This window comes from Erythrolamprus reginae, chromosome 3 (genome assembly GCF_031021105.1).
Source record: "Erythrolamprus reginae isolate rEryReg1 chromosome 3, rEryReg1.hap1, whole genome shotgun sequence".
Taxonomy (NCBI): domain Eukaryota; kingdom Metazoa; phylum Chordata; class Lepidosauria; order Squamata; family Dipsadidae; genus Erythrolamprus; species Erythrolamprus reginae.
This window is the reverse complement of record NC_091952.1, coordinates 32,501,161-32,526,489: the sequence shown is the minus strand read 5'-3', so window position 1 is coordinate 32,526,489 and position 25,329 is coordinate 32,501,161. Positions and strand designations below refer to the sequence as shown.

The 25,329-nt window shown below is 41.9% G+C and overlaps 1 protein-coding gene across 4 annotated transcripts in view; it reads left to right on the top strand.

Moving 5' to 3' along the window:
* PLCG1 (phospholipase C gamma 1) overlaps nt 1–25,329 on the top strand; it is a 114,629-nt gene that overhangs the window by 24,943 nt on the left and 64,357 nt on the right. For 2 of the 4 annotated variants that reach the window (XM_070744735.1, XM_070744734.1), the window contains exon 2: nt 10,242–10,364. The exons of the other annotated variants lie outside the window; for them this stretch is intronic. In XM_070744735.1, coding sequence (XP_070600836.1) covers nt 10,242–10,364 — 123 coding nt within the window. The remainder of the gene's footprint in view (nt 1–10,241; nt 10,365–25,329) is intronic. 4 annotated transcript variants of the gene reach the window in all.

Genomic DNA, 25,329 nt, shown 5'->3' with positions numbered 1-25,329 from the left:
AGATGCCCCTGGGAAGCCCACAAACAGAACATTAAAGGAATAGTCCTTCTGTCCTTGTGTTCAGCAAGGCATTCTCATGTTGTATGGCTTAAGATTCTTTATAAACCTGTACTATATTGTCCCTTCTAGAGTTGCATACTCTGAAAAGTATGTAAAGTAGCATCTACCAGTTAATGTTGTCATTGTAAAGTCTATCAATTTTGGGCTGTAGCAAGTAGTGACGGTACTTTGTTTTGATTCTGTTGAATCTCTTTCAAATCATTTCAGTTTCATAAGCATGAAATTCAGTCTTTTGGGAGAAATGTAGATTATCTTTCCATGCCATATTTCATTTTATGAACTCTATCATATACCTGTTGCCTGGTTAGAGATGTTCTTTTCATGTGTGTGCGCATGACAAACCTTTTAAAAAAATTCTCCCTGAGATACTCCAAACCCTTCCGTGATTTTTGGTTGCCTTTTCTGCATCTTTCCCAGTGGGGTTTAAAATTGGAGGAGAATAAATCCCACAGCCTTCCAAATATATATGTGTTCTGTAAATTTATTCAAAAATATAGACAGGGTTCTTTTTTTAATTTACCCCACTTTTTCAGTTTGCATAAGATTTCTAGAATGGCATCAGTAATGAGATATCCTTTTATATAGAGAGAGCAAAAAGAAGAGGAATTGAGAGGCTATCAAGGGAAATGATTACCCAAAATAGATAACAAACTCAGCAGATTACTCAGCGAGTCTTATGATTGGGTTTCAGCACAGTGGAAGGGTTGCAGTTTATTTCAGCAATAATGATAGCAAGAGGATTCTCCAGAACCTCTTTAAACTGTCTTTCCAAATCTTGAACAAAGCTTCCCCATAACGGAGACATTATTTTTATCTTTATATTTCCAACTATATAAATTTCAGTCTAGGCCAGAGGTAGGCAAAGTTGGCTCTTCTATGACATGTGGACCTCAACTCCCAGAATTCCTGACCTAGCATGATTGGCTCAGGAATTCCGGGAGTTGAATTCCACAAGTCATAGAAGAGCCAACTTTGCCTACCTCTGGTCTAGGTAAACATACTATCCCAAACATTCTATGTCCTATTCTTACATAATATCACAAATTAATGCCTTTGTCTATTTTACATCAAATATTATCCTACTTGCAAAAGGCTATCCATCCTCAATCTAGGCAGGTATGTCAAAGTCGCAATGACACGTTGTCACGTGATGTATCGTGACCCCCCCCCTTTGCTAAACCAAAGATGGGTGTGGCCAGCGCGTGACACATTTGGCTTGCGGGCCACAAGTTTGACATCCCTGGTCTAGGAAGTTACGAACTAGAACATCATTGCTGCTGGTTTATTTATCCAGTCAGATCCTAACTTTTTTCCTATTCTATAAAAAAAATCAATTTTGCTCATGGTTTTATTTTACAGATTTCATCACCTGCCCCAATCCATATTTTCTGGGCAATGTAAGACAAAATAAATACCCTGCACAATTAATTTCCCCTTCCCTCCTTTCCTACATGTCCACTGTAAACACTTTGGCTGAAGCCTAAAAAATATGAGTTATTTTAATGGATTTATGGAATTTCAAGAGGGAGGGGATTTCATGAACCTCTAACGGCAAGGACATTTAAAGCATTGCAGTCACAACAAAAAAAAGAGCTGATGCCTTGAACATGTGCTTGACCTCAAGTAGAGTAGATTTCTCAGAAGATCTTTTTTCATTGTTCTCATTGGATGGCTTTGGGCCAAGACATTACATCGCCTTTTCTTTAGGGAACAAATAGGCAGATGTATGAGTGGTCTCAGATGTGATGTGTGCGGGTTTCCTGCCTCCAGAGGGCCTCTGGGGGGCTGGGGAAAGCATTTTTCACTCTCCCCAGGCACATAAGCATTAGCAAGCGCCCATGCTCTTTTGGCACCTGAGGAAAAAAAGGTTCACCATCACTGCTCTAGAGCTTGTGAGCTTGCTGTCTGCGCTAGGACTCTTCCCTGAGTGAGAGGACAGTGGTGAGCTTCTGGCTGTGTTTCCCTTGGCTCCCTGCCCTAGATGTTTGGCAGCTTTGATGGAGCAACCATCTTTTTTTCGGTTGGTTTTGGTGTCATAGTATTTGCTTGTCTGATTCCCTCGGTTCTTCCCATGGGATTGCCTTGACTTGACTATAACATTGCAAGTGTGCATTTAGTGGATTCTGGTGCCAGTTTGCCCCTTGTCTCTCCTTAAGGATTGAGTTTGGAGAGGGTTTGCCATTTGAGCCCTGTCTGTCCACTTTTTTTCCCCCAGCGGCCATTTTGGACAATTTGTGGCTTTGTGGCTCCAGTGTCAGATTCTCCTCTTCAGTGGCCTGTGGCAGTAGCATTTATCATTGCAGCAGCAAAACTTGTAAATAGCTTTATTACAGTCTCATGCAAAAAACCCCCCAAAATATGTAAAATAAGACTAATAACACTAATTGATCTAGCTTGGTTTTCCAAAACATTTCTCCCCTTCCTTTGATTAAAAATAAATGTAATGTTACCTTTTGGAAAATGGAGCACTGTAAGAAGGATTGGTGGGTGTCGTTTCCAGGTTTTTGAAGGATAACAGTATAATTAGCAGGAAATAGTTCATGTTTATTGATATAGCTCTAAAATTAATGGCATAAAGAGGAAGCATTATGAGACCATATATTTTGTTTAGCTGGTCTGTGAATAAAATAATGTTCCCAAAGCAGTGCTACCAATATGATGACAAAGTAAAGAGACGGGTGGGATGAAGCTTCTTTTCAGCAAATTGTTTTATTGATCTCATAAGCTTTCAGCGGAAGTGATTTCCCCCTTAAAATAAATTGTGTGTTTTATTAAGCAATTTGTTTTTAATGTGCAAGGTACATTTTTCCTGATTTTTAGGAGCTGCAATTCTACTTTGTATCTAAATTCTATAGAGTTAAAATGATCAACAGGATGTATGGCTTAGGATTGATCTGCAAATTTATTGTAAGAAGTAATTCATATTCTTATGTACGTACGATCCACGTTGGCACACAAACCAAAAAAGGTTCACCATCACTGCCTTTTTTTTTTTTAAAAAAAACCCTCCTGAGGGGTATTTGCTTTCCTTTCCTCTTTGTCAGATTCCACATGTCCAGCTGGAGGATCTGAAGGAAAACAGTTATGAGTCCAGCAACTCTTGTTTGATTTAGTAAACAATGGTTAAACAAATCACAGCTTATTGTACATTATATGTGGACCAAAATACAGTCTTTAGATCCTACTTGAGAAAAAAAATAAACTTTTGCCAGGAGGAATGAAAAAAGTATTGATGTATTAATCCAAGAATATGAATCTGATGGCCTCCATGTTTGTTTGCTTGTTTTGGTCTGTTGCTCTGATCCTATGTCAGATAAAGCAGAGGTCTTCAAACTTGGCAACTTTAACACTTGTGGACTTCAATTCCCAGAATTTTCCAGCTAGCAACCAGCTGGAGAATTCTGGAATTAAAGTCTACAAGTGTTAAAGTTGCCAAGTTTGGGGTCCCCTGAGATAAAGTATCAAGGGATAAATGTTTTGCACCGTATCAGAAATCTTCCAAGTTAGTAAAGTTCGATAGCTGTTCACTTTTGTCTGCTGTCATTCATATGATTGACTCTGGATTACTAAAAGATACACTGTAGATGGATTTTGGTAATTCTGAGGCTAGATTGAACTGCTAAAATGATAAAATACTGTCATAGGCTGCCAAGGGAGTGATTCTAAGTCAGTTGATATTTTTGATTTTATAGTATGAGCTGTTGGTTTGTTTTTTGTCTAAAAGTATTTGAAAACAGGAAACAAAATGGATTGTTCATAGTACAACAGATAGAAGTGATATGGATCGAGGAAGACATGTGTCATAGCCCCTGTGCTTGTGTTATGGCTAAGTCAAAATGCTTGTTAAATCAAGAAGCTACCAAAATCTCTTGAAGTAAAAGTCATAAGGAGTTTTATGGCATTGAAAGAATAGCAAAAGCAAATTAACTGGTACGTACTCTGTTGTGTGTTAAAACCCGTTCTCAATGCTCTGGTTGACAAGGGAATCAAGGATGGGTCATCTCTGCCATCTAGCTCTATGGACCGCATTGATTGAACTGACCGCAGTGCCTCCCTGGTTATGGTCCCTAGTTTTTTCAGTGCGGTCTCAGCTCTCAGACAGATTAACTTTAGCTACTGGATTTGGAGCTGTTTTGTCAGTCATCTTCCTAGTTGAGAACTCTGATATTTTTTCCTTTTTCTCTTTTTGTCTTCTGGCTTCATTTTTCTTCCTTTGTGGAGCCAACTAAGTTTAGAGGGAAGTTTTGGGGTCAGAGTGAGCCCCTGGTATCGCAGTGCCCTCTGCTGGCCACTCCACCAGCTGGCAAGTGGCCCACTTTGTTGGCTTGAGGAACAGCAATTGGGGTTTCCTGCCTGCACATTGTGCCCTGGGTATGTTTCCTGCTTCCCTACCAGAAAAGGAGTCAGGGCATCTCTCAGTTGAGGATGTGGGTGCTACCCAAGGTCCTTCGCTTTCTGCGGTGTTGAGGATTGAATGAGGCTGCTTTTCTGGGACTGGGAAAGGTTCCCAATTTCATCAGATGCCAGCCTGCTAGGATGGGGAGCTCACTTGGGGTTGAGGGTCACCCAGAATTGATGGTCTCCACAGGAATCCCACTACAATATCAGTTGGCTGGAGCTCAGGGCAGCCAGGTTAACTCTGCTGGTTTTCCAACAGGACCTCAGGGATTGCCATGATGTCCTCCTCCTAACAGACAATGTAGCCACGAAGGTCCACATCAACTGATTTGGCAACAGCCGTGCCGCTTCCCAGCTGTCTCCTGAAGCCGAACGCTAAAGCCGAACTTCCGCGTTCGGCTTCGGGAGACAGCCGGGAAGCGACGCGGCTGTTTTAAAAGGTCTTTTGAATCCCGCCGCTTCTGCTGGATACGTGCGATGGGTGGGACGAGCGGCGCGGAAGCCAGTGGCTGTGGCAGCTCGTCCCACCCATCGCCCGTATCCAGCAGAAGCTGCTGGATTCTAAGTGCTGGGGTGGGGGGTGGGGTGTCCCGACCGCTCCCCCACCCCAGCACTTTTGAATCCCGCCGCTTCTGCTGGATACGTGCGATGGGTGGGACGAGCGGCACGGAAGCCGGAGCCCGGCCCCGTGGGCTCGGTTACATCTTCCGCTGCCAGCCAGGCAGCGCAACGAAGAGAGGCATTTGCTTTCCTCCCGTCGGCCCCTCAATCGGGCCGGCAGGGAACACAATGGAGCCTTCCGCGGCGGCTGCCTGCTGGGCTGGTAAGGGGGGGAGCCGAGCCCAGCCCCGTGGCATTCGCTTTCCTCCCGCCTGCAGCCGACTGATCGTGGACGGCTTCCCGATCTCGGAGAGCTTCCTGGGCATGAAAGCTCGCGAATGCAACAAGGACAAAAGCCAGGAAGCTCTCCGAGATCGGGAAGGAGCCCACGGTCAGACGGCTGCGTGCGGGAGGAAAGCGAATGCCTCTCTTTGTTGCGCTTCCGCCAGCATGGCCTGGCTGGCAGTGGAAGATGTAACCGAGCCCACGGGGCTGGGCTCGGCTCCCCCTCTTACCAGCCCAGCAGGCAGCTGCCGTGGAAGGCTCCGTTCTGTTCCCTGCCGGCCACGGAGCCCGGCCCCGTGGGCTCGGTTACATCTTCCGCTGCCAGCCAGGCAGCGCAACGAAGAGAGGCATTCGCTTTCTTCCCGCCGGCCCCTCAATCAGGCCGGCAGGGAACAGAATGGAGCCAGCCCAGAAGCAAGAGACGCAGGATCGGGCCGGCGGCAGGCGAGGCAGCAGGTCTGCATCCTGGGCGGGCGGCGGGCGAGGAGGCGCGGCCGAGCGGCGACAGCGGCGGTTCTCCTCACTTCGGAGAGCTTCCTGGGCATGAAAGCTCGCGAATCCAACAATAACGAAAGCCAGGAAGCTCTCCCTGGCGGAGACCGTCGGCCCCTCAATCGGGTCGGCAGGGAACAGAGCGGAGCCCACATGGCTGTGCTCTGTGACGGGGACCACTGGCTTGCCTAGCGGGCTGGGAGGGAGGCGGAATACGGGAGGAAGAGGAGGAGGAGGGAGGAAGGAGAGAGAGAGAGAGGGAAGCCGCCCGGCTGTTTTAAAAGGTGACAGCCGGGCGGCAGCGTTTTTTTGCGGGGTTTTTTTTTGTTGCATGGATTAATTGACTTTACATTGTTTCCTATGGGAAACAATGTTTCGTCTTACGAACCTTTCGTCTTATGAACCTCCCCCTGGAACCAATTAAGTTCGTATCTTGAGGTTCCACTGTATATATCCAGGACCACGTCATTCCAGAAGTCATAATCACTCTTCATTTCATTCTTGCCATCAAGTCTGGGTCAAAAGGTAACACCTTCTACATTGGGTAGGTGGCTGACAGCCTGTATAGCTAAGGCCTATGAGCTTCAGTCTCTCTCAGTGCCTGGGAGAATCATGGCCCACTCGATTAAGTGTGGCCACTTTCAAGGCCTGGGCTTCTCAGCTGTCTATGAAGATCTGCCGGGCAGCAACCTGGTCATCCCTGTCTCCCTTTATCAGACACTACCATCTCCAAGTTTATGCCTCATCTGATGTCACCTTTGGCCGGTGGGTCCTCCAATGTGTTTTAGTGGTGGCTGAGATTCCAGGCCAGACCGTTTCCTGCCCTTGAGACTGCCAAACTGCTTTGGTATGTCCCATCCTGGATTCTCCCGTAGATCAGAGCATGGAGAATGGTTCTTACCTGATACATCTGTTCTCATGCAGATTGACAGAGGAATCCAGTCCCGCCCGCTGTTCAGTCTGGTGTTGCGCCAGGTGGTAGTGGCGGTTGGTCTGTTTTGTTGGCATTTTTGCAGTTATTTCTTGTTCCAGAGTTCTTTTTAGTTTGAGTACAGTTCCTCTTGGTTTGTTTCGACTTCATTTCCAAACTGGAGACCGTAACTAGGGAGGCATGTCTTCAGTTCAATCAATGCAGTCTATAGAGCTAGAAAACAGAGGTGACCCATCCTGGATTCTCCCGTCGATCCGCATGAGAACGGACATATCAGGTAAGAAGCAACATCCACTTCCTTGAATGTATGATATAAATTCAGTGAGTTACTGGAACAAGTTTTATGTAAAAACGATATCAAATGCTAAAGTGCAAAGCAAAGTTAGCTTTTGTTGGAAGAATGAAATAATAAAGTAATTCTATTTGAATGCCTATAATCTATTCCCAACCGATAATAGATTGGGGATCAAGTTGGACAGTGCACACTAGCACTTAAAAATAGCCAGTTCCCCAAATAAGATAAATAATCCATACTCATGCAAATTTTCAACACCAATTGAAACAATTGGTGTTGTTTTATGCCTCATGTTTAACAATTGACTAATTTAGTGATTATTCATAGTTATGAAAGTGATGAGAAAATAACCCTTGAGACCAGTACTTACATTTTATGATATTTGAAGGTCTTTAGGACATTTGAAGCAAAAGAAAACTGAAGTTATCATGTCAGTTAGCAACTGCTTCACTTCTCTGGGTTGTGGGTCCCACTTGTGGTTGTTAAATGAAGATCTTTTCATAATGTCTTAGAAGTTATACTCCCTCACAGTTTTCATCTTGGGACCAGGTCGTGCTTAGAGTGAACCATTTGCTTAGCTGGACTTTATTTGCATAATCTTTATAATATTTATCCTTTTAGGTTCACTGCGATGTACTGAAAATAATTACAACCTCAGGAGACCCATGCAGGTTTATTGAATATTTAAAAGATGCCTAAGAACTTTTTTGTGTTTGCTGTAAAAAAAAACACATTCAGCTGATTTTATGGAATTCAGTAAGATTTCCTTTTATTTCTGCTTAGGACTCAGAAGAATAGCACCCACCCCTACTTTGTGTTTGTAATATCTTGGCCTCTTGTCCTTTTATCATAGCTCAGTTATGCTTTATTTCGTGTGATGGTCTCAAAAAGTGACATAATTAACATGTTAATGACCATTAATCTCCATATTGGTGCTCCTATTGCCAAACACTGTTGTCCCATTCAATTCTATCATTAAATTTAAATGGATTTTCAGGTATATCACGTCCAGCAGTCCTTTTGCCTAGGGCAGCAGTCCTGACAGACGGCCACCCAGCAGCAAGGGGAAGTCCATTCCCCTAATAAACAGAGAAATTATGTTGCCAAGTCCTTGAGTCAAGTTTAAGGTATTGCAAGGATGATACAATTTACTTGGCAGCAGTGCAAAAGTAAAATTCCACTGCTTTCTTTCAGGATATTTTAAGCTTCTTAGTCTCTAGCCTACAGCCCTTAACTTGCCTTCCATCCATGTACTAACCAGGCCCAAACCTGCTTTCCTTCTGACACTATCTCAACCAAGCGCTTTTACCTATTGCAGCTTCTGGCTTTTGCTGGGATTATTTGGCAAAGAAGGGTAAGTGAAGAAAATCCTCTTCAAAGGCAGAAGTTAGGCACCCTGCCTTCTATTGTGATAACTGACTGGGTGACTGCTTGTGTCCTTCAAGATAGGATTTCTATCACAGATACCTGCTATTATTGACAATTTTAGAATTGTGAGTGGAAGTAGAAAAAAGGGATTAAACAATAATATTTTGGCTATGTAGCAGTCTGCCAATTAAACATGCATTATGTGACAACAGAGACAACAGCATTGTAGACTCAGGAGTGTCACTTGAGAGACACATCCTGTCCCATTATAACCATTATAATGTTTGTATAAAGTTACAGTCTGCTTTTCAGGCATGATTGTGTGCCATTCTTTTGCTCTATATTTCTCGACATCTGCAGCAGTCTCATATTATGACATCTATCTGTTGTCCTTTGGGGCCAATTTCCAATCTCTCTCCCCACCCACAGGAGCAAATGACCACCCCAGGCTACTTTTATGCCAGCCATATTGTTCCAGTTGCTCAAGTTTCTTTCCACCCAGCCATGATTGCCTTGACAAGGGAGAATGAATGTTTGTGTAACCAAACCCCAGTGCGTGGGATCGGTAACCTCTGACCCTGGCTAAAGTAATCATTGTTTCTGAAACAAGAGAGGAGTTGTACTTGAAACAAGTGGGTGTGCTGTCATGCCCGGAGCCTAAAGAGGAGCTCTACTGAAGAGGCTTCCTGTTTATTTTCAAGAGGGTGACTGCTATTGGCTGGGTTTTGTGTTATTTGTGACTTGGAGAAACCTGAGAAATGGGGGATGGAGAGCTAGAAAATTTGCATTGTTTTATTGCAATCTCTGCTTTTGTGTCCTGGAGCACAACTAGACAGATGAAAAAGCATGCAGGATTTGATCTAAGGTGGAATGCTCCCAGTAATCTTCTAACAGGAGCTTGCAATGATTTAGAGCAAGAGAAAAAAATTTAAATTGTGATCTTTTCCCCCCAAACAATAGTAGTAAAAAGTAGTTGATCACATAATGCACGAGTAGTAGTAGCTACCACTTTGAAAGAGGAAAGAAATATTCAAAATCATGCAGACATTGAACAGTGGGCTGAAATTAAGTTTAAGTGGACAAAATTAAGTTTAAATGGGAGAAATAGGGAGTTTTATCAGGGAACCAATAATAATAATAAAAAACAAATTATATAAAAATAAAACGGTAGCACATTTTAGTATTATATATTATTTGTTGTTATTGTGCAAGTACATAGAGCTTTTGTACAAGAGACAAATTCCTTGTGGTGTCTAACCACACTTACCTAAAGAAAGTTTCTATTCTTTTAAAAAAAAAAAAGGGGGGGGGGAGGAAATGCACCAGGTAAGAATTGATAGCAGGACAACTATCTTAAATTCTTCTGATAGATCTGGATGTTCTAATAGAATAGAAGTTTAATGTAATCAAATAATGTACAGCAGCGGTTCTCAACCTTTCTAATGCCACAACCCCTTAATACAGTTCCTCATGTTGTAGTGACCCTCAACCATAAATCTAGTGCCAATTCTCCTAACAGAGCTTTAAGCTGATTGGCAGGAAGGTCAGAGGGACACCCCCACTGTAAACGCCTGATTGGTCGGATTGTAAAAATATGTTCCAAGGCGCCAGAATAGAAGCTTTAGTTCCTAACACCCTGGGAAATTTGTCTTTTCCCATAATCTTAGGTGACCCCTGTGAAACAGTCGTTCGACCCCCAACCCCCAGGTTGAGAACCACGGATATATAGTATAAAGAAGGTTCACAGTTCTGTCAGTAAGCAAGATAACTCTTCGAAAACAGAACTGAATGGGACCAACATTGGTGTTGCAGGAAAAGCCAGCAAACGGAAGATCAGCGGGGTATTCGATATGTCCAGGAGCAGCAAACAAAACTCTCCCAAGGAACCCTATAAGAGAAGCGCTTTGAGCAATGATATGAAACATCCCTTCTATCGTAAGTCTCCCCCCTTTCTTCCTCTGAATATGTGATCCAGAGCGATGTAGTTGTTGATTGCTCTGGCTTCCTGGTGCACACAAACACAGGCTACTGAGGGAGGAGGGAGGGTGTGTGCATGTGGAGGAGAGCAGAAAAAAACCAAACCTGACATAGCTTCTTACTTTGTTACCCAGAAGAAAATACAGATGTATCCTGTGGCTGCTGCTGGTAAATTGGGAAGAATTCCAAAAGTCATGCTCTGCATGCTTCCCTACTTTGTTTAGAGTTGAAACTGAAATCTAAATCAAAGTTGAAACGTCTCCCTTGGTCCTCATCTGAGGAGCAGTGAAAGAGGCAAGCGGATAGCACATTTACTGCTGGCGCTGTAGTCTCCTAGCAGGCATGGTGGGTGGCAGAGTCTTGAAGTGCCTTATTGTTGGAGTAAGGATAATCCTATCATTGTTGTACAATGCAGATTGCTGGAAAGAAGAATGGCCATCTGGATTCTTGAGAATCCCACATCTTAAAAGGGAGTCCCCCACATTAAAAAGAAGTAATGGGGAGAAGACATGATTTGGGGGTTCTTTTGCCCAGTTATATTCTGGATACCCTTAATCTTTGCTTCTTTTGCTGCTGCTGCTCTTCTTTCTCCTTCCCTCCTTTTCCTTTCTTTTCCTTTCCCAAATGACAACATTTCTTTTATTTAGCATTGTGAGCCGCCCCCGAGTCCTCGGAGAGGGGCGGCATAGAAATCCAATCAATTTTTTTAAAAAATGCTTTGAATAGAATTGAGTTCTATTCCTCCTTTCCCAACTCCAAAATGAACAAATCTTCAACAGTTTAGTAAAATTAAAATATCCCTCCCTCCAAATATTTTCCCACTGAGATTGTTCAAACATAGAAGTATAAGGTAAGTGCATAAATTATTTGAACAGAGTTTGTGTTTCTTTGCTATAATGTTGGATTTAAAAAACAACAACTATAAATGAATTACAGTACTGTATTTGGGGATAAATGTCTGTGTTCCAGTAAGATAACACATAAATACAGAAACAATATCTACTAATCTGGGAGCTGATAAACTTCCTGTGGTATTGACCTTTAATAACTATTGCTACATTTACTTATATCCTGCTTATATTTGTTATTGGTATAAATATTTGAACAATGGGCGCCATCTAACAAAATGAAATTCAATGGTGAAAAAAGTCAGGCTCTACATTTAGGCAAGAAAAACAAAACACAGGTACAGTATATATGGTACATTGCTCAACAGTAATAACTGTGAGAGGAATCTTAGAGTCTCAATGGACAACCATTTAAACATGAGCCAATAGTGTGCAGCAACTGCCAAAAAATCCAACACAGTTTTAGGCTGCATTAACAGAGGGATAGAATCAAGATCACGTGAAGTGTTAATACCACTTTACAAGGCCTTGGTAAGGCCATACTTGGAATACTGCATTCGGTTTTGGTCGCCAAGATGCAAAAAGGATATTGAGACTCTAGAAAAAGTGCAGAAAAGAGCAACAAAGATGATTAGGGTACTGGAAGCTAAAACATATAAAGAACAGTTGCAGGAACTGGGCATGGCTAGTTTAATGAAAAGAAGGACCAGGGGAGACATGATAGCAGTGTTCCAATATCTCAGTGGTTGCCTTAAAGAAGGAGTCAATATATTCTCCAAAGCACCTGGGTAGAACAAGAAGCAATGGGTGGAAACTAAACAAGGAGAGAAGCAACTTAGAACTAAGGAGAAATTTCCTGACAGTCAGAACGGTTAATCAGTGGAACAGCTTGCCTACAGAAGTTATGAATGATCCAACACTGGAAGTTTTAAAGCAGATGTTGGATAACCATCTGTCTGAAATAGTGTAGAGTTTTCTGCCTAACGGGGTTGGACTACAAGACCTCCAGGGTCCCTGTTGTTATTATTATTATTAAATAAATATTATATTATTATTAAATTATTATTAAATAATTTAAGATACAAGATAATTCCTCCTATTTGCCCTACAACTCAACTCTGAGAAGTGAGTTTGGCTGAGAAAATGTGACTGGCCCCAAATCCCTAGCCTGTTTGATGCCTAAGATGGGACTTGAAAATACAAAACTCCAGGTTCCTAGGCAGGTACTTTAACTAATACACAAAAGTGACTCTTTAATGTAATCTTCTCAAAGCCTGGTACCCCAGTTGTGCTTAACTACAACTCTGGTCATCCCAAATCAGTAATTTAGTCAAAGTAATTTAGGCAACGCTTTAGAAAGATTATTATTACTATTATTATTTTATTATTATTTATTAGATTTGTGTGCCGCCCCTCTCCGTAGACTCCCACAGCTATATGAGGAAAGGAGTATGAACTAATGCAGCTGAAACACAATCTCCTGTGGCCTACAGGTGGAACTCTTGCCTCACAATCACTTCGGTCCTAGGTCGAGGCAGATGTAGGGTCTCCTGCTTGGGCAGGGGGTTGGACTAGATAACCTACTAGGTCCCTTCCAACTCTGTTAATCTGTTAAGATTGAGTTTCTTCTTTCATTATTAATTGCCATTTCACAGTCTAAACCTGGAGTGTCAAACTCATGGCCCACGGGCTGGATGCATAACAGCTGGCCACACCCACCCACAGTTTAGTAGAGGGGGGGAAAGTCATGATCCATCACATGACAGTGTGACGATGCGAGTTTGACACTCTTGCTCTAAACTAATTGAATCCTGTCCTGATCATTGTTTCAGGTATTCTTCATCACTTTGCGGTATGCTGTTTACAGTTTACAGTTCGCCCCGAGTCTTTGGAGAGGGGCGGCACACAAATCTAATAAATAATAATAATCTTGCAGACTAAAAAGAGAATTTATGAGAGTGAAATAAGATAACTGAGAATCTTCTGTTGACTCTTTGTTTTGTCCCCTACAGTAAAGCAGGGTTATGCCCCATAATTGTGCAGCAAGCAAGGAAGAAAGGATTAGTAAAGAGTTGGGAATAATTTGTGCAGCAGAAGATGGTCCCGAAGATATTCTGGTCCGGTGCCATGTAGGGCTTTATAGGTCATTACCAACATTTTGAATTGTGACCGGAAACTGATTGGCAGCCAGTGGAGTGGTGACAAGACATGGGCATATCTAGAAAAGCTCATGATTGCTCTCGCGGCCTCATTCTGTACGATCTGAAGCTTCCAAACGCTCTTCAAAGGTAGCCCTATCTAAAGAGCGTTGCAGTAGTCGAACCTCAAGGTGATGAGGGCATGAGTGACTGTGAGCAGAGACTCCCTGCCCAAATAGGGCTGCAACTGCGCATGCGCAGAAGCAAAATCACATGAGGGGATGCTTGCGCATGTGTGCGATTTTTGGCAGTTTTTTGCTTCTGCACATATATGGGAGCAAAATCGCATGAGGAGACGCATGCACGCAAGCGAAACATCGTGATTTGCATACAGCACACCGGCATGGAGGCAAGAGGAACCCACCCCCGATATGTGCATATCCTGGCAGTGTAGCCTTTTATAATTGACACATGGAAATTTTATCAATGAATATAATTTTCTAAGTGTTCTCCAAGGTTCTTCAGTATGGCATCTAGTGGGCCAATTACCATAGAGACCACCAGTGCCTGCATAATCTTCAATTTCAACTTTTAGATCTTGATACTTTAGAATAGAATAGAGTAGAATAGAAAGAATAGAATTTTATAGAAACATAGAAGTCTGACGGCAGAAAAAGACCTCATGGTCCATCTAGTCTGCCCTTATACTATTGGCCAAGTGTTATTGGCCAAGTGTGATTGGACACACAAGGAATTTCTCTTGGTGCATATGCTCTCAGCGTACATAAAAGAAAAAGATACATTTGTCAAGAATCATGTGGTACAACACTTAATGATTGTCATTGGGGTCAAATAAGCAATGAAGAAGCAATAAATATTAATAAAAATCTTAGGATACAAGCAACAAGTTACAGTCATACAGTCACTGTCTTCAGGTCTACTATTCCCTGGTATTGCAACATCAATTATTTGCACTTCTTTTCAACCACATTCAAATCTGGTGTATTATGCACTAAGATTTAACAGTCTGCACTTGGAAATCACACAGTATTTTAACCTGCTCATTTTTTATTATATTTTCAACTATATATGTTCTCACCCAATTTTTATTACTGGCGCATACTGTATTTTTTCATATATTCCAGTGAATCATCATATTATGTTGTTTGTTTTTGGTTTGTGTGATCTTCTTGCATGAGCTAAATATATGATTACTGGTTTTTTGCTGCTTTTTGTTGCACAATTTGCACTTTAAAACAATTATGGCCTCCATCACACTGGTTCAGATAGCTTGCTTTTGAGCAGCCAAAACCAAGCCTTCAGTTTCTTTTTCTAATGTTTCAGTTAATCCAGGGTCTGATTTAATTTTTATCCACTTTCCATAAATCTTTTGTAAAAATTGAATATGTAATGCTTTTTCTTGCCAGCATTCAGTTCACGTTTTGATTACATTAATTTGATATTCATGTTTTTTCCCCTGCCCATTCAATATGTTCCAATTTTTAATTTGCATCATTGCTTGTTCTTGGCTGTCTTTTATGTAATTGGCCAGTGCTCACTTTTTGTTCTTCAACAGTTTGTTTGACCTTCACTTCTGTGGGGCAGATATTATCTATCAATACTGATATTGTAATGCACAATGAATAATTATGAGATTTTTAAAAAAGCTTTCAGTGTAAATTGACCAGTTCAGGTTTTAATATTATTATTTCATAGAAACATATTACTGTATATATTATAAAGGTTGGACAGTCTAGACCAGCCTCTTACCTAGTGCCAGGAAGAGCCATGGTGGTACAGTGATTAGAATGCAGTATTGCAGGCTAATTCTGCTGACTTCCAGGAGTTCAGTTTTCACCAGCTTAATGTTGACTCAGCCTTCCATACCTCTGAGGTTGGTAAAACGATGACCTACATATGTTATATGACTACAATATTGTGATAAATGTTTAACTAAAATATTGACCTGATTAGATTTTGGTCTTTTCTTTTTCTTTTTTCTTTTTTCTTTTTTAGCTTGATTATTCTTAAATGTTTTATTAATATTAGTATTAGTATTAGTAATAGTTTTTTTGTTCTTTTTTCTTTTCTTTTTTATTATTATATTTTCTTTTTTTTTCTTAGCTTATAAGATTTTTAATTATATTTACGAAGTGGTGGTAAGGGTTTCTAGAATACATGAGTAAATATAACGGCTTTATAGTATTAGTAAGAATAAGATGAAATTATTTTAATTAGGTTAAAGGAAATCAACGTGGAATTTAATTAGATGAAAATTATCTGGATGACAAAATTAGAGGTAACGGTTGGTGGGTATGATTGATATCAAAAATAATTTAATTTGGAACTATTAAACTTTTTGGGGAGGACAGTTATCTATGATTTACTAACTAAATACTGTTTTTATTGTAACCCGACTACTTTTAAATGTATGGAAAAAAGTTTGTATGGAGGAAAAATAAAAAATTTACCCCCAAAAATGAAATAAAATGATGGCCTAGATTGTTGGGAGCAATATGCTGACTTTGTAAAATACTTCCAGATCTGTGATTCTGCCAGTCTTCAAGGGAAGGGTGGGGAGAACCTTCAGTTTATTTATTTTATTTATTCATTTGTTTGGATTTCTATGCCGCCCTTCTCTGTAGACTCAGGGCAGCTTACAAAACAGGAATAAATACAAATACAGCATGTAAGAAATCCAAACCTAAAATCTGGTTCTAAAACCCCAAGATTATTAAGAACAGGCACCCACATTCATTCTTTCACAATCATATGCTCATATCATCATCCGGAGCAGAATGCCAACGCTCAACAGCCCTAGGCCTGCTGGCAAAGGTGAGTTTTTAAAGATTTACGAAAGGCCAGAAGGGTGGGCATGGTGCGAATCTCTGGAGTGAGTTGATTCCAAAGGACCAGAGCTGTCATAGAGAAGGCTCTTCCCCTAGGCCAGAGGTCTTCAAACTTGGCCCCTTGAAGACTTGTGGACTTCAGCTCCCAGAATTTTCCAGCTAGCTATGGGAATTGAAGTCCACAAGTCTTCAAGGGGCAGTGTTTGGAGACCCCTGCCCTTTCCCAACCTTGGCAACTTGAAGATATTTGGACTTCAACTCCCAGAATTCCCCAGCCAGCATTTGCTGATTGGGGAATTCTGGGAGTTGAAGTCAAAATATCTTCAAGTTGCCAAGGTTGGGAAACACTGGCTTAGCTGACAGGACCTGGAGAAGGCTGACTCTGGGGGACCTGACCGGTTGCTGGGATACGTTACATTATTTACTTTATTGCTTTCTTCCTTATGTATCCTATATCTCGTATCTTATTGATTTATAAGTTATATAAATTATAACCTTTAGCTTGGCACTTAGGGTCTCTGGGATTTCTGCATCTTTGGGGGAATGTAAGGTGAGTGGGACTAGATGGGTTGTATCACTTGAAAGCTGCCATAGGATGAGCCTGAGAGAGTTCACTTTTGTGCTCTCAGGGCGCCCCATAGAACAACATCTTCACACTTGTGGATTGGCTGTTGGGAGGGGTTTCTAATTCTTTTAACTGTATTGCCTGAGGGACCCCAGACCCTGCTTTTCTTTTGTCTTGCTATCACTCCAGTTCAATAAAAGGTTCCTTTTGGAATGCCAAGTTTCAAGAGTTTTTGCTTTCTTGAATGAGGAAGTGAGACCAGACCTTACAACCGCTTAGAGTGGTCTGTGAAAGCACTATGAAGTCTAAGTGCACCCACAGAAACAATCATAACCTGAATTGATTTTTATTCTCTCTGTTGTTTAACTGATCTTATTGCTTGTGTTCTCCAACTAAAGTGAAAGAGAGAAATTGGAATTTCTTGGGTACTGATTCTGTTTTGGGACACTGACTGTATTAATGTGACATGGTAAACCTTAAACTCTCCTTAACAAAACATATTTGCTAAGTTCACATATTTCATTTTAATTGATTCATAAAACTTACTAAAATAATAGTTTGATTTCTGTAACGGCTTAACCAGTCTCATCTTAGCCCAATGAAGGTTGTGCAGACACAGTAATTAAATCTAATTGCTGATGCACTAGCCCCGAGTCTTTGGAGAGGGGCGGCATACAAATCTAAGTAATAAAATAAATAAATAAAATTAACTTCATGCTTGATTGTGATTGATTTAGTAATTTAAAGCAAAAGGATAGGATCACCCACATTGAGGTTCTTTGATATGATTTATCTCAGTTAAAGGCTCAAGTAAGTGGCGTTTGGAAGGAAGGGATAAATAAGTTGGCAGTAGTGCTTATGTATTGATGCTAGTTATCATTTTTGTTATGACTGCCGGTATGTAAGATGACTCACAGCAATTGGTGTGTCCCCTTCACAAAAATATCATGAGATGACATTTTTAATGGAGAAAGCCAGTATTATGGTTTAGGAATAGTCTTCCATTTCCCAGGCACATGGAGCTCAGTAATTAGATCTTGCACATAGGAGAGATATAACTGATTTTGTAGCTGAAATTCAAAACACTTTATGTACAGTACAAATGCTCACTTTCTGTTATGAAATGTAGAGAGGAAGTTATAACCACACATGTGGTAGCAAGGAGAGCCCTACGCAGTTAGTCTTCCACAGAAGCACACTTCAGAGAAGTGTCTGATTTTCTGCCACATCTTTGTGCAAAAGCTACTTTGAGAACCAGATGGAGAAAAGGAGCATTATTATCAGATAGGAATCCATCCCTATTTCATTAGTCCATCTATCCTTCAAGATAGTCCAACTTTATTTTGTCACCTTACCTTCTCTATTGGAAGTATTGTTTTGGAACAAGTTTAATTACTTGTGCTTGGCTTCTAACTCTTACTTAATCTCCAGATATGTTGGGTGCAATTTCTAGAATTCCCAATTGGGACTCCTGAGTAGAAGAACCAAATTATTGTTGAAAAAAAGGAACATTTAATTAAAGTCAAGCTACTGACTTCATGGGCACACCTATACAGTTTCCTTAGTAATGCTAGGATATGGTTTATCGTCGTCTTATATGAGATGTTTTCTGTTGGTTTACCATCCATTTTTAACCACATCAACCCTGCTTAAATTTTCAAGATTAGTCAAGGCTGATTAGATACTACTGCTTAGTTAGGTATACTGATGAAATGGAGTAGAACATCTGGATTGAATCATGTTCTTTTTTTTTAAGAAACCAAAGAAAAGCCTCATACTCTAAACTACAAAATAAAAACTATGGCACACTTTTCTCTTTTAGAAAAAAGATATATTTTTGCTCACAGTCTATAATATACTAAAAAGAAGCATTAAACAAATTGTGTACGTTATTTAAAACACTAAATTAAACTGAATGTGTTGGTATACTCTTATCTAGAAAGAAATATTTCAACAAAAGATACATGAGGGGCTTAGTATGAAGGCTTCTGTAGAGTGCTTGGGAATCCTTTGAAGCTATGTATGCATGCAGAACTCTTAAAAATGTACATGAAATACCTTGTCAGTTATCTGACAAGGAAAACAAGGGCTGAATTTACCTTTCACTTATTTCTGATCACTCATCACAAGAATTCTACTTTTATTTTGTTGATGGGTCAGAAAGGAGCTACATACACTGAATGTTTTCTGGCTTTATCTGTTGTCTTTAATTCTGCAATGTAACTACTCCAATGATTTCTTATGGAGATCCTGACCACCTGTCAAATGTCTCCAGGTGGAACTGGTCAGTCTTGGAGTGCCTTAATAAACCTACAATAGGCTCGTGATGATGAGCCTACGGCACGCCTGCCAGATGTGGCACGCCAAGTTCTTTCTATGGGCATGCATGCAATCGCCCCAGCCCAGTTCCAATCGCATTTCTCCATAGTGTTTCAATCAATCAATCCTAACTTTTCACGAAAGAAAAAAAATCTGTGAAGTTGGAATTGATGGAGTGAACTTTTTTCACTTGTGCACTTCACAATGGGCGAGGTGAGGTCTCGGCCTCCCCCTGAAGCCCATTACAACACAGAGCCACAATGGGAGCCTGCGTCGGCTCAGAGCAGCTCAACAGCAGCAGCAACAACAACAAAAAAAGCCATTTCTTTTCCGGCAGAGCTGCCTGTGTTGGGATGCCCTGCCTCCCTGCCAGCCAACTGAGCGTAAGCGTGCTGCTTCTGGCCTCATCAGCCTTTGGATATTATTCCCATCACCCAGCACCAGTTCTTTCCTCATTCGCTACAGGAGGCAGAGAGGGGGCAGGGCTGGCTGGCTGGCTGGCTGGAAGATAGATAGATAGGTAGATAAGACAGAGAGAGAGGGAAAGAAATAAATAGAAGCAGAGAGAAATAGGGAGGGAAAGAGAAAGAAGGGGAGGGAAACGGGACGAAAAGAGATGACATTACAAAAGTTTTTATTTTTTATTGTTGCTAAACATTTTTCAAAAGTAGAAAAAGGGGCATAAAAGTACACTCATGTCGGGTTTTTTGAAGTAGCTGAACTCTGCGCTTATCATTATTTCAGGTAGTAAAAACCTCATTATTCAGGTTAAATTGACGTGTTGGCACTTTGCGATAAATTAGTGGGTTTTGGTTGGAATTTCTCTCTAAAAGTTTTGCCCTCACTGACCTAACCAAATATTGGAATGTATTTGATCCACGATAACTCCCTGCAGATTCATTTGGAGCTTCCTAACAGATGTATTAGCATGTCCTACTTTGCCCCTCAACAACCACACCAAGTGATTGTCACCCAATGAACTTTTATGGCTCATAATAGACTTGAACCTGTGTTTGCCTGGTATCAATCCAAGTCCTTCAGTACTGGTTCTGCCTGTATTCATGAAGAAAGACTACAATTCCAAGATAAATTATTCACTTGGAACAAGGAATGAGAATTTTCTCAATCATCAGAAAAAAGCTAGATAAATAATCTTCATTATTTCCTCTCAGAGGGAGCCCATGGAATTTTGAGAAATCAATCCTGAAATTTTGAATTCCAGTGGAAAAATGTATATAATGAGGGGTGGGAAATACAGAGTCTTGTAACCCAACAAACTGTAAGATTATTCTTAATCTGCTCAATCTTGAAGGCAAGATACAAAGCAGGAGTCACTGAGTTTCTGCATACTGAACATTTTTGAATGGTCATTTAAAACAAGCAAAAGAAAAATGTTAGCTCAAGGAGATAAGAAAAACCAGTCTGGATTAGAATAGAAAAAGGTGGTGCTTCTTAATACAGGCAGTCCTTAATTTACAATAGTTCATTTAGTGACCATTCAAAGTTACAACGGGTCTGAATCATCATCATTTTTCACACTTATGACTGTTGCAGCAGCTCCACAACCAGTGTGGTCAAAATTCAGACACTTGACGCATAGTTATTGCAGTTGTAGTGTCCCCAAGTCACATGATCACTTTTTGCAACCTACAAGCAAAGCCAATGGGGAAGGCAGTTTCATTTAACAGCCGTATAATTAACTTAACTGCAGTGATTCACTTAACAACTGTGGCAAGAAAGGCCATAAAATGGGGCAAAACTCACTTAACAAACATCTCACTTAACAACAGAAATCTTGGGTTCAATCACGGTCGTAAGTTGAGTACTTCCTGTATTCAGTTCTTGAGTTTCATTTTCCAGAAAATATCCATATTGTAAGTTGTTCCAGAGCAAATAGCCAAGGTGTAAAGGTTCATTACAGTCCAGGAGATGCAGAATCTATGGATGGGTGAACATATGGAAGCACTGAGGGAAGTTTCCCCTTTAGGAAGGAAAATGTGAGAGCAGAAAACGACATTCTGTTGTGTCTTTCATCAGCTTTGGTTCCTCTTTCTTTCCTGCCTTTCACATTTTTTCTGTAAGATTCTTCAACTTTCATTAAGCTTTATCATGCCAGATTTAAATAAATATGGAATTAACTTTATTCAATCTTCTTGTTAACTGTGCTGAACATAAATGCATGGAGTTGCTTCATAGAGCCATAAAATAGAATAGAATAGATTTTTTTATTGGTTAATTATCATTGAACCCACAAGAAATTTGTCTTCATATTGGAATTTGGGATAGGAGGCCGAGGGAAGGCTTCATCTCTGGCCTAGAAACTGCATAGCTTATGTATGTGAATTGCAATTACTTAAATGTATGTAGATGTTCATTTAGTCTTAATAGCAAACATATAATCAATATTCATTGCGAGCAAAAGTGCTAACTTGCATTCCTTTGTTGAACTTGCCTTTGTTCATATAGCAAACAGAGAAACCAAGCTTTGAATTCTTTGTTACTTTCATAAAACTATTTCCCTTTTGCGCCCCCACCCTGCTCGGCAGTTTTGTACCTAGGGGACCTTTTAAAACTTTCTGCTACAGTTTTTCTCCGTACTGAAGGAGCGGGTCCAGCAGTCACATGGGTTGCTCATGTCCAATCCGGTGGAACTGAGCCTAGTATTAAAAAAGCTTGCCGGATCCGCCCCTTCCCCAGAATTCGCTCAGTTCGCATATCCTGCGGTTGTATTGTGAATGCTCGTTCAACATTCTAACACCTTCCCTTCGACTTTTCCTTCAAAAAAGTAGTAAGATTTATTGTCTTTATTCAATTACTTGCACTATTTGCGCCAGCCGTTTTAAAAGGAAAAAAATAAAAAGCGGCTAGGCTTTTTTACTTGGGAGAAGTTGCGGTTTCGTTTTCCCCCGGCGGTTTTGCCGGTTACGATTCCTGCGGCCGCTTGTGGATTCTTCTAATCCCTTGGCCTGGAGGTCCTGGTGCAAGTATTTATTATTGGATTATTGCTTAATTATTGTATAAAAATATATTTAAGGGCTTATAAATACCTCCTGCGGAGTGGGACGCCTTTAGTCTCCTGGACTTAGTCGATCGCTTTTCCCCCTAAGAAATTCTACGAAGCGATTTTTTGGCGCGAAGGCCTTCGCGCCTTTTCTTAAAATATCTAGGCCTCTCGTGTTGGCCTTCTGCCAGCCGCGTAGGCCTCAGTCCACCGCGTGGATCCGGGAGCGGGCCTTGGGGGTCCCAGGCTAAATTCTCCACCGGCCTAGCCTCCAACCAGAGTGCCTTGGTTTTACTTAATTGCAAAGTTTAGGGAGGCTGGCCCCGCTGGATTTGGGGGCACGAACTCTGGGTTTGCCCAGATTGTCCTCACGTTTCAGCAGCTTCGAGGCCTCGAAGCAGGATCCATTCCTCTTGGGAAGTCCTTGAAATCTTCTCCTTATAATTTAATTATTGGCTCAGCCTTGTCTTCTGTTAATTGTCAGACTATGGCTACCTTTCCCAAGAGAGGCACAACTAAAGGTCCCAGAGAGGCCAGGCCTACAGGCGATGAGATTACTAGTATCCCCCAGGCCTCTTCCTCCTCTTCTCCAGGGGCCCGCCCCTCGACCAAGGTCACCAGGGCCGAGAAGAGAAGGGACCTAGCCCTACAAAAGATTCATGATAAATCAGCAAAACGTTTGAAAGTGCAGGCCCAAGTAATCAGTAGTCAAGACCCACCAGAGGCCTCTAGCCTGCCTCCTTCTGGGGTCCCTGTGTTATCTCTGGATGAGCCAAACCTAGATAGACCCCAACCTAACCTATGGGGCATAGGTCCAGAGGAACCAGATATTATGGAAGATTCCCCCCAGCCAGGATCCTCCCAGGCCTTTAGGAATCCTTCTGCCATTTCTGCTGATATTTCCAGTTTACCTCCTGAGTTCCAATCTATTTTTGCTGTGTTGTCCAAAGCCATTGATGCCAAACTCTCCTCCATCAATGAGCTTCCTTTACCTCTTCCTCCTTCTCGTTCCTCCCGCCCCTTGGGTTCTTCCCCAGCGGTCAGAGCTCCTATTCAGGATGACTCAGAGTCCTCCCAAGATGAATATGAGGATGTAGAGGAGGATGAAGACCCTTTCCAGGGCTTATCTGAGGACGAGGAATCCCAAATAAAGGTCCCTCCTCCTATTACTATTTTCCCTTCTCAACTATTCAAATCTCTCCTCCTCAAAGCTAGAATTTCTACGGGATTAGCGGCCCAGGAGAAACAAGCCTCCACTTCCACTGATCCCCCGGAGGAGAATTTACCTTACTTCACAGAGGAACAGGAGGATAACGAGGTAATCCCTATGCCTAAATTATTTAAAGATGCCTTACTCAAACAGTGGGATTTTCCAGCCTCTGGCCTTAATCCCTCTACCAAGGACAGAAAGTTGTATAAACTCTCCTCTTCCTATGAAGAGCTTCTATCTTTTCCCAAACCAGATGAACCTGTCAAAATTCTTCACTCGGCAGCGGCTGTGCCAGGCGAGGCGGAGGAAGTCCTCCGTCCAGAGGACAAGCGCATCGAGCAAATGCTCAAAAGAGGTTTCTCCGCTGATTCCTGGGCCATTAAAAGTTCTGCAGCAGCCTCCTTCTTCTCCAGAGCCATGCTGCTGTGGCTTCGCCAACTTCAACAGCACATTCCTCCAGATGACTTGAGAGGTCAACAAGACTTCAACAAGGTCTTTGCAGCTGCCCAGTACGTGGCTGATGCCACCTTACAATCTACTAGATTTTCTGCTAAGTCTATTGCAGCCTCTACAACGGCAAGAAGACTCCTATGGATTCGCCCTTGGCAAGCGGGAGTTCGCCAAAAGTGGCAGTTATCCCAGGGCCCCTTAAAGCGCGACCTTCTCTTCGGTGATCTTCTGGATCCTCTCCTCACGGAGACCACAGACAAGAAGAAGGTTTTGGGCCCAACCACAAAAAAGGTTATTAAAACGCAGTCCTTTCGTCGCCCAGGGCGCCAGCAAGATCAAGCGGCTTCCTATCAGAGATCTCCAGGTCAGTATTCCCCCCGCTTTCGTTCCCAAGGTAGGAACTCCAGGGGTAGGGGTTTTCGTTTCCAAAGGGGAGCTGCCTCTAACAGGGCTTCAAAAAAACCTAGATGGTAACCTTTCCTCCATTCCCATAGGGGGTCGCCTAGCTCATTTCGCTGCAAATTGGCGTCTCACCTCCAAGGACCCTTGGGTCATTGACACTGTTCAATCAGGCCTTCTTTTAGAATTTATTTCTCCTCCTCCTAAACGTTTTATTTCCTGCCCTTCGCCCAGGTCATCCTCAGATTGTAACCGTATGGAGGAGGCCATTTCTCATCTATTGTCCATTAGAGCCATTCAGCCGGTCCCTTCCGGTCAGAAGGGCCTAGGTTTTTATTCCATCCTATTTATGGTTCCAAAGTCCTCCGGAGGTTGGAGAGCCATTTTGGATTTAAAGAAACTAAACCTATTCATCAAATATAGGAAGTTTAAAATGCACTCCTTGTCTTCTATTTTGGCCGCCATTCACTCGGGAGATTTCATGGTCTCCTTAGACCTCACTGAGGCCTACCTTCACATTCCTATAGCCAAATGCCACAGAAAATTTTTACGTTTTTCCTTTCAAGGCAGGCATTTCCAGTATAGGGCGATGCCATTTGGCCTTTCCTCGGCCCCTCGGGTCTTCACAAAGCTCTTGGGGTCCCTGGCGGCCTATATCCGGGCGTCTCCCATCCACATTTTATGTTATCTTGATGATATTTTAATTCATGGGAACTCCCTAGAGAGAGTGAAATCAGACCTTTCTGTCACCATGTCAGTCCTTCAGGACCATGGGTTTTCCATCAACTTTGAAAAAAGTCACCTCCAACCTTCCACTTCCATTCCTCACCTGGGAGCCATTATTGATTCAAAATCTTCCCAGGTTTTTCTCTCTCCCGAGAGAAAACTCAGTATAGTGGAGTTAATTTCTAACATTTTATCTAATCCTTCAGTATCCATAGTTACTCTATCTTCTCTTTTGGGGAAGATGGTGTCATGCATAGGCATCATTCCCTGGGCTCGCCTTCATGCTAGGGAACTCCAGTGGCTTCTGTTGCCTTTTCAGAGATCGGGGCACAGCAACTCAAATCGACGCATTGTCATCCCACTGAGTGTTCGCAGATCCTTCAAGTGGTGGAAGTCTCCGGCCATGGACAGAGGATCC